This window comes from Schistocerca cancellata, chromosome 6, assembly GCF_023864275.1.
Source record: "Schistocerca cancellata isolate TAMUIC-IGC-003103 chromosome 6, iqSchCanc2.1, whole genome shotgun sequence".
NCBI lineage: Eukaryota > Metazoa > Arthropoda > Insecta > Orthoptera > Acrididae > Schistocerca > Schistocerca cancellata.
Window position 1 is genome coordinate 274,132,645 of NC_064631.1, and position 18,061 is coordinate 274,150,705.

The 18,061-nt window shown below is 41.3% G+C and overlaps 1 protein-coding gene across 2 annotated transcripts in view; it reads left to right on the plus strand.

Moving 5' to 3' along the window:
• The window catches only part of LOC126190793 (E3 ubiquitin-protein ligase AMFR-like), a 314,778-nt gene that overhangs the window by 258,294 nt on the left and 38,423 nt on the right, over positions 1–18,061 (plus strand). For both annotated transcript variants that reach the window (XM_049931341.1, XM_049931339.1), the window contains exons 3-5: positions 12,785–12,940; positions 14,723–15,078; positions 16,786–16,896. In XM_049931341.1, coding sequence (XP_049787298.1) covers positions 12,785–12,940; positions 14,723–15,078; positions 16,786–16,896 — 623 coding nt within the window. The remainder of the gene's footprint in view (positions 1–12,784; positions 12,941–14,722; positions 15,079–16,785; positions 16,897–18,061) is intronic.

Genomic DNA, 18,061 nt, shown 5'->3' on the forward strand with positions numbered 1-18,061 from the left:
GTGGTTGCCGGTCTCGACGGCTCTGCAGCCCGCGTGGCATCTGGTGTCGGCCACTCGTCGGCGCGGCATCTGGTGTCGGCCACTCGTCCGCGCCTGCGCCGCAAAGCGTTTATGCGGGCGCGGATGGCGTTGATGTAGTCGCGCCGAGATAGGAGTCGACTGGTGTCGGCGACCCACTGGTGTTGCTCCCGGATGGGGGCAGACTCGGAGAGGGCCGCATCGTCGAGGGCGACGTGTAGGCAAGCCGCCCACATTTCCCCAACCTGCTCCGACGTCGTGAGGAGGTGTCCTTCCCACGTCGAGCGCCGCTCGAGAGCCGCGACCTCACGCTGCACCTCGCGCAGGCCCGCGTCGTCCTCAGCTGCAGCGTCAGGAGTTGGGCCCGCCGTAGGGTAAGGCAGATGGAATGCAGAGTCCCCCATGGGCCACAGGGATAGTTGGAAATTTGGTCCTATGGGACCAAACTGCTGAGATCATCGGTCCCTAAGCTTACTAACTACGCTAAAGCCGTCGGCACACGGACCGTGCATCCGAGCGTTGAGCGTGCCGAGTTTCTGACGTCATAGCGTGGAACAGCACGTTCGGGAGTCTTTCCGAACGTGCAGAGCAATATCTGGCATGTCAGGTATTCTGAGCGTGCGTCTGAGCGTTGACCAGTGAGATGGCACAACGCCACCTACGTCACACACACACGCCGTCTCCCTTCAGTACAGAGTTGTGGGGCGCAATATTGGCGTTCATTTCGAGCTTATACATATATATGCCCTTTATGAGCACCAGCAAGTTAAGAATCACTGAAAAACCCGTTGTTAAATGTGTGATTCGTTCTCAATAAAATAATGAGAAACATCATATTCGTGGCAAAAGAATTGTTGTAACTCGCGTATTATGAGAGTAGGCTATTTGAAGGCAGCCACACACTGAAGATCCACCCAAAACGCATTGTTCTTGGTACACTTTGTTATAATTAAATTTCAATTAGTAACAGAGCCACGATTAAGGTTTCCAGCAAGGGTAAGATAATATGGATAATTGTTAAGGGACTAATGTTGGTTTAGCGTAGTGAGCAGCGTCACTTTCCCTTTAGGAATATTTGTTGGGGCGGTGGTTCGCGTCTTGACATTGCCAATTTTTTTTCCTAACATTGGCGTTTTTATTAGGTTCTGATACTTTATTATTAGTTTAATGTAAGTATATGCTATAATATTTGATGTTATGTAAATATAAGTTCACGTCTTTTTGAGGGGTGACTTGGTTCGATTGGCTTAATTTAAAGGACAGCTTGCGCTATTTGTATAAAGATATTTTGCTCCTTTTTCTTTTACGCTTCGTAATTGTTGCAAAGATTCTGCTACTGGGCAGGAACAGTGATCAAGTAAGACTGACCTTGGGGTTTTACTAAGATGTGGGAATGATGAAATAATGTTTATCTTATGCAGAGAAGTATTCCAAATTTATACCGCGCTGTTTGTAATGGAACTTTTATAAACCTGTGTCCTTATTGATTGGACATGGTACTTTCCTTTTCGTGGACGATGGAGGAAATGTGCGTTTTAATAGAGATAACGTAGGAATTTTACGCTCGCCCGTTGAGTAAACAGTGTGATTTGCGAACTAGAAACATTCCTCAACTGCCGCTGGAGTGCGTTACCATCAGGTATACCACGTTGGGGCTCACGTACCGTATGCACAAGTCGCATCGTTCCTGAGTGTTCAACACCACGTTGAACTTGGCACGCTCAACGTTAACGTTCGACAGCACGGTCCGTGTGCCGACGGCTTAAGGACAATACACACAGCCATGTCCGAGGGAGGACTCGAGCCCCCGATTGGGAGACCCGCACAAACCGTGACAAGAGACCTCAGACCACGTGGCTACCGTGCGCGGCGGGCCACGGAAGAGTGGAAGTAGTCCAAGGGGGTGTTCGCCGGGAGGCGGGACCATCTTCCGACGGCTGCTCGCATCGCTGTGTCCGCGGCGTTCAGAGCACCGACCCGGGTGCGATTGAGGGTCAACCCGTGGTACAGGTCTTGCAACAGCACGTGCACGAGGACGTAGAGGCGCTGTTGTGGCTTCAGGGGAGCCCGGGCGATGATGTACAGTTGCTCTTGCAGGTGGCGGCGAGGATGCAACAGGCACCGCCCCCAAGGGGAGAACTGCAGCCTCAGAGAGCGGGTCTCACCCATGCGTAGCGCCGGCATGGTGGCGTTGCCGGCGACGCACCTACCTTAAGGTCACGACACACAGCTATCAGGAACAGTATAATGCCTCAGCAGTGTTACATCAGTTCTGATGCCATGTATTTGTTACTCGTTGCTGTAGGCACTGTCATTGAAATAGCACTGATCGCTTTTCCTATTTTCTGTTATCTCAAAAACCAGTGCAAGTTTTACGAATAAAAATTTTAAAACGAGGTTTATTTAAAACCGAAAACGGCTAAATATTTCTGTTTTTTACGCGGTTATTAGTAAAAAGTAAACACCTGTTATAACAAATAAGACGAAGGAAATCGTGGTAACAATAATAAATTAAATCTTAACAATAATTCATTCATAGAATACAATAAAAATGGAAAGTAGCCGATCTGCGGCTGGCGCCTACATAAAATACCTTCATCTACTTTTTTTGTAGTCCTTGAAAATGGACAAATTAACACTAAAAATAGCTTTTCAACCTCAGACTTTACCCCTTTAGCACTAAGTTTTCGTAATTCCCAAATAGTGGCATGATTATCTATTACAAGATTTTTAGCAGAATTTCAAAAAAATTAGTCAATGGGAGAATACTGTTGATTCTTTGTGTGTTATTCAACTACTTATCACTTTCCGCGAAAAGCAGCGAACATTGGACGGACTAAGTTTTCTTTTATTTTCGTATTTAATTTAATGTTTTGATTCTCTATATCTTTAAACTGAGAAGTCAAAGTTTTCATTTTTGTTAAGAGTTTTACGTTTTTTCACAGGAAATAATAGAAATAGAAAGCCGAAAATCGGTAATACCGAAAAATGTTATTTTGTGCGATTGTAGCAGTGGGATTAATCTGGCGTGGAAAAAGCAGATATGACGGAAAACCGATTGTTTGAGCGATAACCACTATCCCTAGTACAAGGTGTATCCGTGTTTTTGTTGTTGATGATGATGATGATGATGATGATGATGATTCTCTTCCAGTCTTGGCAGGCGTCTCGTGCACCAGCCTCCACAGGAAGAAATCACATCGGATGAACGAACTGCCCACAGAATCCTTTTTTCTTTTCCACGTTTCAGGGAATTTCTGGCACACATGCATACAAGATAGACGAGCAAAGAAAGCTGCAGCTCTATGTTGTAGCTACCTAGGTGCTAGGCAGTCAAGTGGAATATCTTCCGACAACGTTGGGAGTATGAATGTGAGAAACTCAAGTGTCCAATGATACAAAGATAGAAGGTAGCATGTACAGACAGACTTTCGCAGCGATTGTTCAACATTGCGTCTCTGGCAAAACGGGCTCATCTGAGAGAAGGGAACAGGAAATCCGCCACACAGCGGTGCAACACCTAGTGGGTCAAAGTGATGAGAGGTCCAGCGAGATTTAAAGACTGCGCTTTCTTAGAATCTTTCCTTATTACTGACCACGCACTACTGTGAGACACCTGCGAGGTGTGCACAATCCACGAAATACTTCTATCTTCGGAATAGCTTTTAGCCCTCACAGCGATGCGTTTTTAATACCCCAATGTGCTTGCAAAACGACGGCCACTCAAGCTTGCTTTTGGAGACAGAAACAGGTCACGTGGGGCCATGTCTGGTGAATATGGAGGGTTGGGCATTATTACAGTCCTGCTTTTGGCCAGTAATTCACGAACAAGGAACTAAACGTGATCAGAAGCATTGGAAATGAAGTTTATCTAGTAACAATCTCTATTGATTGTTCACCTTGTGTCAAGAACTGATGCTGGGCTATGCCGTAAGTATAACCTTCACATTGGACCGCACACGTCACACATTTCCGGTTATGACGATCCACAATGCTTCCACTGGGACGTTGGGACGTCATATCCGTTAACGCATATTTATAACAATTTCGTGTAGCTCAGTGTCCTGGTGTAAGTCTTCAGATTGGACGCCACTTAGGCGACTTCGGTGTCCCTGTCCTATCCCAGTTATCCAAACTGGGAAAGAGGACCTACAGTTAAACGTGGAATCCGAACCACGTGTTATTTCTGGCGACTCCTCACATCGTTGCGAGAAATCCGTGGTCTGACCGGGGCGACCTTTCGGTTTGCAAGCATGCCCGACAATCCATCTGTTATCACATTTCAGCAGTTCTGCATCGTTGTTAACATGGTCTAGTCACTCTTAACAACTAGTATTCGCCGCCGTTCTTGTTCGGAATTCAACAGTTTTGGAACAAGTTTTGCTGTTACTTGTTTCATACCCAAAACACCCGAGAGAGGAGGAATGCCGCTTGATATCCTACCATCATCAGCAACTTTTCTGGTGCCGATTTCCTCCGCGGTCGCTCATGTTGAAACAGTGGCTTTTGTATCTTTTTAATCTTTATTTTATTGTTTGCTTTGTTTTCTTGACACATGGCGAATATTCATGAGGACTTTTAACATTTTTCCTGTGACTTTTCTTCCACATAGGGGCCAAATATCTGAATCAAAACATAGTTAGGTTTTACAAAGTAATAGCCTACACAATGCATAAATAAGAGCGTAGATTAAACAGTTATCATTAAAAAGAACTTGAACGGTGAAAAAATAAGATCTGTTGAGGGTTTTGCGTTATTTGAAAGAAAAGTAGAAACGCTCTGCATATTTCGTCCTGAAATTGTTTGTTGTGTTGTTTGGAAGGCAAATTGGGTTTGACGTCCCGTCGTCATCGAGGTCGTTACAGACAAGCTCGGATTGAGTCGAAGATGGGGAAGAAAATCGGCCGTGCCCTTTCAAAGGTACCATCACGGCATTTGCCTGGAGCAGTATAGAGAAATCATGGAAAACCTACATCTGGACGCAGGTTTGAACGTCCCCTCCCGAATGCGAGTCCAGTGTGCTAACCACTGCGCCATCACGCTCGGTATTAATTCTGATACTACGTTTTGACTTTCGTACCACGGATAGTATCTTGTAATCTCAACATTCGTCGTTCGGTACTGTGCTGACGTCCCATTTAGTCTGAACAAACGTACAGTTGGTGGTGGCGTCCCCTTCTGTTCAGTCCCATTGACATCTATTGAGTAGGGGAGATTATTGAGCCTTAGAACACTTTTCAGACTTTCACTTCTAGCTAGCTCTGTAACAGAAGTTTAGTATATTTTCTTATTCCATTTTTAAATGATAACCATTCACTTCTTATGCTATGCAGCCTCTTTCTGAAATTACAAAAATGCCTCCGGGAAAAGTAAGGTTTTCCAAATACGAAAAAGTGTTCTAAGGTACAACAGTCGTGTACGTAGGAGCAGATATTTTATTGAAATTTGAAAGTGCTACAGTTAAGTTACTTTACTACGTACCAGTAATGAGGAAGTGAAATTAAATTAAGTGGAACGTTTAACTTTTTTTAAAATATGAAAGTGAAAGACATTTTGAAATAAAAGCTAATTGAAATTAACACACATTTTAATTTTCAAGACAGGAAAAATTAAGACTTCAAACATAGTTCATTGCAAATATAACTTGTTCCATGGTAGAGGATTTTTTTGTTTAAACGTAAAAGGTGGCACAAGGCTGACAAAATATGTGGAGTTTTGCTCACCATAAAATTCTGTAATTGAAGAAATAACTTTCAAATAGTCCTGTACAGCACTTAAATGCGTAGAACTCAAAATACAAATGCTGCTCAAAACAAGCTCATGTCTCAAAACTGGAAAACAGGAGAACATTCTGTATGCTGCTTATGGCGGTTTCTAGTGCGTATTCCTTCATACAATTCTAAAATCAGGTTACCGAGTTTGCCTATTAGCACTTGAATATTCGCTAGGAGCTCATCGTTGGTCAACTATACTCATTTTAATTAGAATTTCACGTCGGATGATGACTTCGTTTATGAAGTTGAGATTCGTTCATATCAATATGCCGTTCAGTGGCGTTGATACTAAGCCGCAAACTCAAAACCTCTGATTTGCATTTGCAACTGTCAGCGGTTCGTAATACTGTTCCAGTAGCAGAGCCAAATTACTGGCTGGCTTAATCGCTGACCGTTGACATTGAGATAGCAGCTTGTCAGTGTTTAGTAACTGATGAAATTCATTACATTTGAGATGTTATTAGAAGCAAAAGTTTCAAACTTCCCAGAATTTTTCATTATCCTGATGACACTATAAACATTCAACCATTGTAAAAATGAAACAATCTTTTTGTGTATGCATGCAAACAGATGCGAAATATATCAAAGCGAGTATAGTCGCTGTCTTTAAAATCTGCATAAACGAACAGTTACGTGTGTTCACAATGCATGTTTTCGTGGTCTTCTAAAATGTGGCCTTTCGTTCCGGAGAATCTTTTAGGAGTGACGAACTGAAAAGAGCCACTAGGACTTAAGCAGAAACTGTAGTTACACGGTCATGTGAAGAATGATGCATAGAGTACTCGTCGTCGTTGCTTTCGTTGGTATTGTTGTTGTATTCCGTCAGAAACAGGTTTGCAGTAGCTCTCCATACGAGTCTACTCTGTGTAAACATCTTCATCTCTGCATAACCACTGCAACCTCCATTCTCTTTTAACCTGCTTACAGTCAAACCGTGGTCTCCCTCAGCAACTTTTAACTCCTCCCTCCTCCAAGAGTTCCCTCTATTACCATATTCAGTATTTCTCGTGTCTCAAGAGCATCAGTCTATCCCTTATTTCAGTCTACTTGTGCCATAAATTTCTTTACTGTCCGATTCATTCATAACTAATGAAGACTGAACAGGTTCTTGGTTGAAAAAAGATTGAATATGAAGCCAGGTGAGGACTTCTAACTGCACCATCCTATCATTCACTTAGACGCAATTAAGGAAAACTGCACATACGCTCAAACGCACTGGATGGGCATGGATGTTTGTCCGCTACTCCCGAATTTGAATATCTTAACCTTTGCACCACTTCGCTCGGTTTGACTTCATTATTTTTAAATTATTATAATTCAGATGGAAGTACACAGTTCCAGAGGCAACATATGTGGTATATATATGCAGACTGAAACGACGAATGAAGATTTATACCGAGGTCGGGAATTGAACCCTGGTATCCTGCTTACTAGACAGATGCATTAACCACTACGCCTCCTGAAACAGAGGTTTTGCACAACTGCACGGACTACCCTAGCATGCCTCCTTCCTCTGTGTTCCGCCATGCAGAGGCTCTCCAGCTGTATTGGAATAGCATCTTCGCATCAAACGAATCGGGGGTCCTGCCTGAAACCCAGGCATATTGCACTTTAACCAAACGGAACTGTACGGTTTCAGTACTTTCTCATGTCTCGGACATCCGTGCAGACTGAACCAATGAATGAAAATTTGTACAAAGGCTGGGAATCGAACTCGGGCCTCCTGCTCACTAGGCAGATGTACTAACCACTGCACAACTCCCGGCACAGTGGCTTTGCGCAACTGCATGGGCTACCGTAACATGCTTTCTTTCCTCCTTTTCTTACAAATACCCAAAAATAAATCCCCCTTCAGATTTTGCTATTAGGGACAACGGAATCACATGGGACATATGTCTGTTGTTCACAGGCATTTAGTTTGACATCCATTTCAGTTATTAATAGGCGAATATCATTGGAATTACCCGATATCAAAACTCGGACTTTCATGGCCCTGGTACAAACTTTCATTCGTCGCTTCAGTCTGCATATATACAATGTTATTGTTGTTACTGTTACCATTGTTGTTATTATTATTATTATTATTATTATTATTATTATTATTATTATGGCGTTTCACGGACCAGCTGAACCACAACAAGATAATTTTTTTATTTGGCTTTTCATTCAGTCTTCTCCAACGCTCTTAATTTTCTCGAAAGGAGCGTTTTCCCCTTATTTGACAAAATCACGATTTCACAACAGAAAATCGAAAAGTGCCCTCACCAGCATCAACGTTACATTTCATACTACGGTTATGCAATCTATGGCCAGCGCGTCTAAATGAGGGAGATACTTCATTTTGTCTTCAGTTGCTTTTGCTTCCTCTCTGGAAAGGACGTCTTTCTGATCTTTTCATCAGTAGAGGGGATTTTCGTTTCTGTCTTGATTTAGAATTTCTGTGGTTTGTCGCTTCCACGTTTATTGAAGGGAACAGGTATAAGAGAGGCGGCCGTGGAGCACGGGCATAGTCAGCCTGTGAAAGCGCGCCTTTCCTGGCTATCGGTCAGACCGCAAGCGCAGTCGTGTGGGCTGGAGGAGTGAACAAAACTTGTAATTTTCTAGGGATTCTTGCTATTTTCAAGACTCTTGGTATGCATGCTACTTCAGTTTCCGAAAGTTAACCGAAGAGCTAGAAAACCACGCATGTAAACTTCTTCAGCAAAGTTATTTGGGTGTGGGAGCGTGATGGATGGACCCCCGTAAGATTATTTACCTTCCTTTAAGGCGCTCTCCACCCTACTGGGAAGCGGGCGTGGGGTTGTGTTGGTTAGAGTCGGTCGACAGAAAGCAGCGTGGGCGGTGACACGTGCGCTGGCAGCCCGGCGTGGGCGGCGGCACCAAGCATCGATCGCCACGCCTGGCCCTCGACTCAGCCTCAGCACTCTCTGCTCCGCCAGCCACACTCCCGCCTCACCCCACTCGTCACGCCGCGCTTCTCTTTTCTTCCTGCCGGCGCGTTCTGCTCCATTTGTCACGCCCGCAGAGAGAGAGAGAGAGAGAGAGAGAGAGAGAGAGAGAGAGAGGTATGAAATAGAACGATCACGTAGCCCGAGTCGCGCACAAAGCAAGCAGCAGGCTGCAGTTCATTCATACAATATTGGAAAACTGCTACTCATCTGCGAGAGCTAACTTTCAAAACGCGCAAATAAATCGGCTGCGAGTGGCATTCATACCGAGGTAGATTAAGAGGGGATGTCGAATGTGTACAAAAGGAGGAACGAATTCACTAAAAAATCAGTTCAGCTAAAGTGTCAGTCTCTGGTGAGGGACGTTAATATTGTAACTAATGGAGCACTGGGAGACAAGCGCGAAATATCCAACATAACTGACAAGATATGGCTCCAAGCATTGAATCTAGGTATTGTATATCACACAGTTCTCCAAAACAGATAAAGTGAAACTAGCAGGGCTTATGTTAGGGTCTACACTCAGTGTGTGTAACCAACGGATAAAAAATTAAACAGTGTTGTTCAGTGATTTGCACAGTTATGTGTGTAAGCTAAGTCGATTAAGTATACCAAAGAAAGTGGAATAAGCATTGCTCATAAAATTCACAAGCTCTTAAACCTCTTTAGTGTGGCCAGTAGTTCCTCAAAATGCACAGATGCGTTACTTTCCTCACCCCCACCAGTTGCCATCCAGATGCTTTTTCTGTTGCACATCCATCCTTTGTTTGCACTTCCTTATTCTGCTTACTACTTTCACCCCATTCTTCCATCATTTCTCCCACATTGATCTTTTTGTGTCCTCTTTTTCATGCCCCTGTTTCCCATCCTTCCTCCCCCCCCCCCCTGCAGCCTTTGTCTCTTCAATTCCCCCCCCCCCCCCCCCCCTTTGCAGCCTTTCTCCTTTCAGCCCCCTTGCACCAGCCTTTCTCCCTTCATCAGGATTTCTCCCTTCATAATCAACCTTTCTCCCTAATCCAGCCTTCAGCCTCTTCTCCAACCTTTCATCCTTCACCCTCCCTCTCTTCGGTTTCCCTGCCATTTCTCCTTGTGCATCACTTCCTCTACACTTCACACTTTCTCTTTGTACATCAGTATCACTACCATTTCTCTTTGTGCACTCCACCCACATCCTTTCAGTCTGAACCTCTCCTGATTCTTCAATAAATTCCTTTGATTTGTTTTTCTGATTAGCTGCCTAAAGATTACTTGTTGGATTTGTATCTACCAGGTGAGCCATTTAAGACATACGACCCCAGATATATTTGAGTTGAGTAAATACATATAATTATGGTTTTCGCTAAGGCATCACAGATTTTCTGATGTATGCAAGTAATTCTTAATGAATGTAACTACCAAACTATGACCCTGACATTTTTTTAAATGGAGCTATTTAGTTTTTTCTATGCCATTGGAAAGAACCTCCATAGGAGACTCAATGACAGCTTTGGTGAAGCTTGACAAAGTAGCAAGAAATAACAGAACAAATCACTCTCCTGCTGTCAGGAGAAGAGGTCCCAGAAATGTCTGCCCTACTATACCAAATGTAAGCAAACATGTAATTCAGGTGTGGTTCATATGTATATTATTACGACTCTCAAAGCAAGAGCTCAAAATCTTATCCTCGAACATCGATACCTTCTGCAAAGTGATTGCTGAGAACTATACTGCACGATGAATTACATCTGGACTTATTACAGGGAAGGCTGATGTTTGGTATTTCAAGCTCCATATGTGTACCATTTCACTAAAAACAATCTCCATGCAGAAACCCAATGTGGATTTCAAAAAGATCGCAACAGCACGCAGCTGTCACAGAGTTTTTGCATGAAGTCTTAGCTATCATGATAGAAGAAAGCATACTGTAGGTATATTTTCAGATCACTCAAAGGCTTTCGACCTAGCCAGCCGTTCACTCCTCTTGCAGAAACTGAGGGCATGCAATATCATGCACACATATCTTGAACTCCTTTCTATTTACCCAAAAAACTGAGAACTATGCACAAATACAAATTATCAAAATGAATTGAGAAAAATAAACTGAAACAGTATTGCAGTGTTTGCTGCACAGGCTAGTATTGGGACCATTGTTTTTCTCGTGTGTGTAAATTATAGAATTACTTATGCTGATGCCCCACTCTACTGTTTTATGGTGGCAATGAGGAGGAGATAACATCTTTTTCAACACTTGGGATATCTGAAGTGACTAAATATTTTAGTAAATGTGGCCTAAAAATAAATACCACAAAATCATAGTCACTGGCGTTTAAAGCAGGCAACTGTGCCACAGATGTCTAGAAAATATTTGTGTGATTTCATATACATGCATTGAAGACCATAAATTCTTTGATCTGGACTTGGATGGCGGTCTTTGATAGACTATGTATGCAAGAAAATAATTGTTGCATTGTACTTGCTTAGCCAACAGTGCAAAATTATGTGTAAGAAAACCTAAAAACTGTGTGGGAGTGTGTCACTGAGGTGCACTTCAACAGAGTACTGGTACTAGAAAAGAGAGCTGTTTAGTCAATACATGGCATGGGGTACAGGGATACTTTTTGTGACATCCTTAGCAAAAATAAAGTATCTCACTGTACAGTCTGTCCATCAGGGTGACACACCCAAATGTTACAATGTACATAATCACAATGCGAGAGATAATGAATGTTTATTGAAGACAAAGAACAAAATTAAAAGTTATGGACCACAGTCCGTGTGTCAGCAAATTGTCAGAATTAATAAGAACACATACTGGGGACCCATTTCAAAACAAAATTAAAATATTTGTTATAAATAAATGTCTGTATTCACTGAAAGAATTCTAAGCTGTATATATTATGTATGAACCTTTGTAGTTAAATATGTTATGTATTAAACCTTTGCACACAAATGATATATGCTATATTTTGGTAACATTGACCTTTGCAAAAGCCATCATTTGATGACTACAAGCCAAAATAAATATAAATGCATAAAAAATAATTGTTATTGAAGTCCTCTTTGAAGGGGATTTTTAACAGAAAAAGATACTGTTCTACTAGAAATAAGTGTGTTATAATTTAGCAGCTATAGGCAGTAAAAATTACTTGTGTACATAAAAAAAAATTCACCACTTTGTCTGCTATAATTAAATGAAAACTGCAACTGAATATACCAAAAGTGATTTGTTATGGCATATTCTACCAATGTATAACCTGTTATTTCTGATATCATAAACATTTCTCACAGTAGAATTGTTGTTTAGGTTTTTACTATTTTCACATTAAAATCTCCTGTTACAGTAATGCAATGATACTGCTGCCATTTGTCAATATCAATAACTATACCTGAATGTCCACGACCATGTCATCAGAATGAGAGTATGTTGTTGCATAGTCTTGAATGGAATGGCTTTTCTTTATTTTCAAAATACTGTTTCCTTATTATTTCTGAGATTCTTCAGTATCTGTAATACTGTTTTTAATTTTCCAGTTTAAAATAAGTCCTGAACGTCCCTCATTGCATTTTCCCTTTAATTTAAGGGAAATCCAGATTTTAATTCTATTTTGTATTTCATTTTTCACATCATTTCTGACAATACTAGAACATAACATTACCTGATTATACTTACTTGTCATTCAATGCTACTGTTCTACCTTTGAAATGCAAGATACCAAGATTTAAAAGCCCATGCTATTGTATATTTAGTGAAACTTTATGTACCAAAGGTGAGGTGCAGAGTGGCTGGCCTGAAGTGTTACCTGAGACCCAGAAGTCCACTAGTTTAGATCTTTTTCCATCCAGGTTGGAATGCCAGTGCCATAGGAACTGGCATGCTACAATGGCCTAGAATGGTTTGGTGAGAGACATGAAAAAGCTCAACAGAGCTATGTTCCCAATACTCTCTCTCTCTCTCTCTCTCTCTCTCTCTTATCTGTTTAGCTATTATATTTCTGTCACAAACTAGTAATAAAAGTAAAATACATAACCAATATGATATTTATATTATCTCTGTTCTTGTTATAGCTCTCATTTTCACCAACTACACCAACATGGAGCCACTTCCGCTTGCTGGCACTTTTGCTTGGCATCTTGATGCTGTCTGGTGTCCTGTTCATAGTCTGCATACTTGTTGGCTTTTTTGGCAGTGGTCTCAACACCTTTGCGTTCATGGTTGCAGAGGTAAGTTGACACTGTTCTCTCTCTCTCTCTCTCTCTCTCTCTCTCTCTCTCTCATTTATTGCAACTGAAGTCTCCCATATTTTATGTACACAATAACTCTTTGTTAGCTAAAGTTCTAATTAGCAACTTCTTGTGTATAAAATTGAGGTGATAGAATAAACGTAAATGACACCAATATCTCTGAACTGGTATATGGGAACAATACAATTGGTCCCAGTAGGAAGTTGTACAATGAGAAGAAAGGAAAATAAAAAATGATAATACTGAAGAGAAACCCAATGTGACAGTTTGGGGGAGATAAATCAGAGCATTATAGTTAAATTTATGTTACTGTCACCATGTCAATCTTAGGAACCTCTCTCTCATAATGAACAGGCTGTGAGTACGGTAACTAACTGAATTTCCAAACAAATTTGTAATGCTGCTCTGAATGCTAGATAGCATTCATATTGTGCAGCCATTCTGTGTCATTATGGGCTTGAGACAATGCTTTCCAGGTGTGGCCGAAAGTGAAGCATTTATGGTTCCTCAGGTAATTTTCTTTAGCTTATTGCCTCTTTGTGTAGCAGCAATCTGACAAATATGTTTTCAAAAAATCTAGGAGTAGACCTGTGGTTTACAACCATTTCAGTACTTTTGTCCCTGAGATAAAAAAGAAATCTTATAGGTTACAGTTATTTATTCTTCTTTGCGAACTGAAATCATGAGTTGAATTTAAGAAGGGAAAAACAGTCATACCTCATTTCATGACTTCTCATACTTATTCAAAAACTTATACAAACAAGGGCAGAATTACTACTTTCGAAAGTAGTGTACACTTCAAGTAAAGTAATATTTCACCCCTTACTTTTTACATGTTAAAGCTGTCTCCATCGCAGTGTTCAAATTTAAATACATTGCTATTTACCACATTAAAAGACATAAGTTGTATCAAATTTCCAAATTACTGATCAGTGGTCTAGCAAGTGAACCAATTGTAGACAACTTGGTGCTAATTTTCCACATCTTTTTGTGTAGAAGCTGCACTGCTGCTATCTTATTGCTTCACGTGAATGTAAGAGGGGAGGGGAGGGGGGGAACCTCGGCATGGTACATGTGATTAAAGAACACACGTTGAAATGTCAGTGAAAAATCTTTCTGAAATTGCAATGAAAGTTGAATTCAAGATGATTGTATTTTACATTAAAGACTGATGTAAAGATCAACTGGCAGGTTGAAGATTAGGTGATAGAGAATTTTTACATTTCCTAGCATTGGGGAAGAATAAAATATTTAAGCTGAGTGTAATTGAGGGGTGCCAAATAATACAGAAACTGCAATATGTTGCCTAGAAAAAAGAGCTTACCTAGGTATGCCTAATCACAACACGTCAACAGCTGGATGTTGAAAGACATATGTAGCACGAGGAACCAAAGAGAAATTAGGTACCTAGACTGAGACAGGAGTTGTATGAGAATGAAGAACCAATTTTAAACATGATAGAGAAGATCCTTGCATGCTGTTTGTTGGTTTTGGAAGCCTGGCAGCTAGTGCCTGTGCCACTTTGCCTCTAGGTATCGAAAGCTATTTTACTTTGTTGCCGTGGCTCTAGCTGTTGAAAGTTATTCTGTTTTGTCAGCTCTGGTATTTAGTGTTCTCCATTCAAGTAGATACAGTTAGTTGCAAAATAAAGAAAAAAATTTCCCCCCTTTCGTATATATTGTTTATGTTCAGATATTTTATATATATCATCTGTTTGTAAATAAATGAAGTGGTGTAGCTGACCAATTGATATTCTTGCAGTGCATACAACTGACAGTTCAGACACTGCACACAGTGCTGCGGTACTGCCTGCACTTGTATGACCTCCGGGGGAGTGGAGCTGGTACAGGTGGTAGCGGCTCTGCAGAAGGCTTTGGAGAGGCAAGAGTGTGGGAACGACGTGGCCCTGCTGCTTACTATGCGCAGCTCATATTTGAACTGGCAGCACTTGTTGTAGACTTGTTACACCATCTGCACATGTTGCTCTGGTCAAATATTTTCCTTTCAATGGCATCACTTGTCATCTGTATGCAGCTGCGTTACCTCGGCCATGAAATCCAACGAAGACTCAAGAGACATCGAAACTACCTGTGGGTGCTTAGACACATGCAGCAGAAGTGAGTAGAAACAGAAATAATGTTAACAGTAATGAAATTCATTTTTTTGTATTATATGTGAAGCTCCTTTTTCCTAGGAGGAAATGTGAACATCATATATCTGAGAAGTGTGATAATCCCTCGGTTCAATCTCCAGCTGCTCAGAGAGAGAACTGCCAAACGGCTGATACATGTTATGTGCCATTTGGGATACAATTTTGTGATACCAGTGACGGAGCAAATTATGGTAGAAATGATATTGTGGTTGCCAGGGACTGGTTTGCTTCTTAGTGCTTTTTAATTTTGGTTATAAATTACTCAAAAGGACTCATATAAGAGTACAAGGCCCAATTCCACAATATTTCATATCACTGACATGTAGATCTATGTTCTACATGTCATCAGTTAGATGAGACCCAGAATTCTCATGCTTTCTTCCAATTAAAAGCAGGGTGCAGATAATATGCCAAGTACTGTGCACAGCTGGCAGCATTTGCTACTGTAGGTCTGTGCCATTACCTTCAAAAAATAAATGTAAACCCTTCTAGCTTCCTTGACCTTGGCTAAATGAACATCCAGTGGCATTTCAGTTCATTTCTACAGCATCTAGGAAAAGTATTTCAATGCAGTACTACTGTATATCAAAGAAATACTGCACCTTAAAACTACAAGAAGACAGAATTGCAGACTGGAACTTATCTTAAGGGCAGGGTTCCAGTACTGCCAATAGATAGTTTCTTACTTTAGGGAGGAAAGAGAGATAGGTTTTGGAAGGTTGGGAAGGAGGGTACCCTGATTGAGAGGGACCCATCTCCTGTGAAGAAAAGAGGTTGCTGCTTATTCCTTTTCATAATTCTCTAGGTGATGGACGCATATTCCCCTCTCCCTTGTGTTTGCACTTCAGTAAAATGGACACACATTTAACCAATATCTAAGATAGGTTTAAGTCTTTTCTAAGCGTCTATTATTTCAATATTAAGTACATGATCTATTTATATATTCATCAAGAGTCATTGTCTAACAACACTTTAAGTGTTTTCATATGTATGGTAACACCAGTTTTAAGTATTTCACAGGTGCTGTTTCAGGACCAAATTAAAATGTTTTGTCTATCTCAAGCTGGACAGCAAGAAGCCTGTTGCAATCTCTTGTGAATCTGATGCACATTTTTTGTGTGTAAAACTTGAATTTTAATGTAACTTTCCTGTGCTGCATCATCATTTGCAAGGAAGTGAATCTCTCTCTCCTCAGTCTTAAGTGCTTCTGTATCAATAACACAGTGTAGCAATTTGAAGAAAAAAAAAATGTTCACGGAACTGTTAAGAAAAATGTAAGGAGAGAAAAAATCACAGGTCGAATTGAGTTTTCTAACAGTCATCCCACTCCAAGAAAGTTCACACACTCACAAGAATGGGTTGGATTCAAATGTGCTCCATTCTAACTGTAGACATGTAATGAACTTTCGAAATAAGTCCCATTGTTTCGCTATGCTTCTGAGTGCTAAAATTTGTCTGAAAAACTTGTGCTGTAAAAATAAAATTCACAGAAAATATGTGTAGTTATTAAATTATTGTACTTTGGAACTCTTGTCTGTCATGAAAATCTCGCCATCCTTCACGAAGTAAGACTTTTTCCCATTGAGGAAAAAAGCCTTTGCTATATTATTTTACATAATATAAGTGTGGTCTTTGCTGAACTAACGCTGAAAATGTTTGTTAATTTTTGTAGCTATCCTATGGCAACACCAGAAGAGCTTGCCGAAAATTCTGACAACTGTGCAATCTGCTGGGAGAAGATGGAATCTGCAAGGCGTCTGCCATGTTCTCATCTCTTTCACAAGTTAGTAATTCATGTATTTTGTAAAATTCAGTTACTCTCCTTATTACATCCTACATACTTTCAAATCAATGATGATGTTTGAACACTGTAATAGTTTTTTTACTGTAGACAGTTGAATTCATGTGTGTTGCAGAAAGTCCGAAAAGCACTGTTTGTTCAAATGTTGGAAGTCAACATGCCCACAAGTTCATCTTTCAGGGTATTCTGAGTATGGATCACTTGTGACCTGCCCTGCCTTGGCACGGATATCACTAAGTATCTGGAGCTGGATAACTTGTAGTGGCATACACAAAACTTTCTTGTGAATCAGTCTATATGTTAGTGAAAAAAATGTCAAAATCCCTGTGCCCCCAGGGAGCTCACAACTCTTTTGTGAGTACGTGCTCAGCTACCACAGGGCCCCTTCCTTCGCAGTATTGCTTCCTTTCCGTGCTGCAAGCTTGTACCTCCACTATCCTGCCTCTCCATTGGATGGTTTTCTGGGTGCAGACCCTGCTTGGACCTCGTTTATAACTGGGAATAGAGTTTACACTTCTGGGGTATTCTACAACTTTCCAGTGAATAAACACATGGTCCCCGTTGTTGGGTTTGACCTGCCACCAATTTTCAAAATTCACCCAAATTGCAGATTGTGCAGCGAAGGTTGTCCAGTGCAGTGTATATTCCACCTTTGTGCCTTTTCATCTGTGCACCCTTCCCTTTAACAAGGCAATACACTGAAAATCCAGCACTGTAGCCATCCCATTGTGGTGGGAGCGTGGGGTCATCATGTCCCAGTACAGTGTAGTCCTCTGACCACACAAGGATCACACTGTTGGTGCCCAAGCTAAAAACCCACCTTGTATGCCAAGGAGTATGTGCACATTGTGATTGGGGCACCGAGCAACAGCGAGATGGCTGTTGCTGAGGCTGGGTGGCACCCATGGGGGGAGCCTCTGTTTTGGGGTGGGTGGCACCATGGTGGATGAGCCACAAATGAAGCTGAAAATGTTCAGTTCCCTGGCTATGTCACGGGAGAAATGTAGGGCTAAGCAGCAAGCAGAGCACTACTCCCCCACAATACTCAGTTTGTATAAAGACTAATTGTGATTCCTTCTTGGCCACAAATCCTTTATTCTTTGTAGAGAATTTGGAAGACAAGTTTGTGAATGTGGTAGCCATCTCT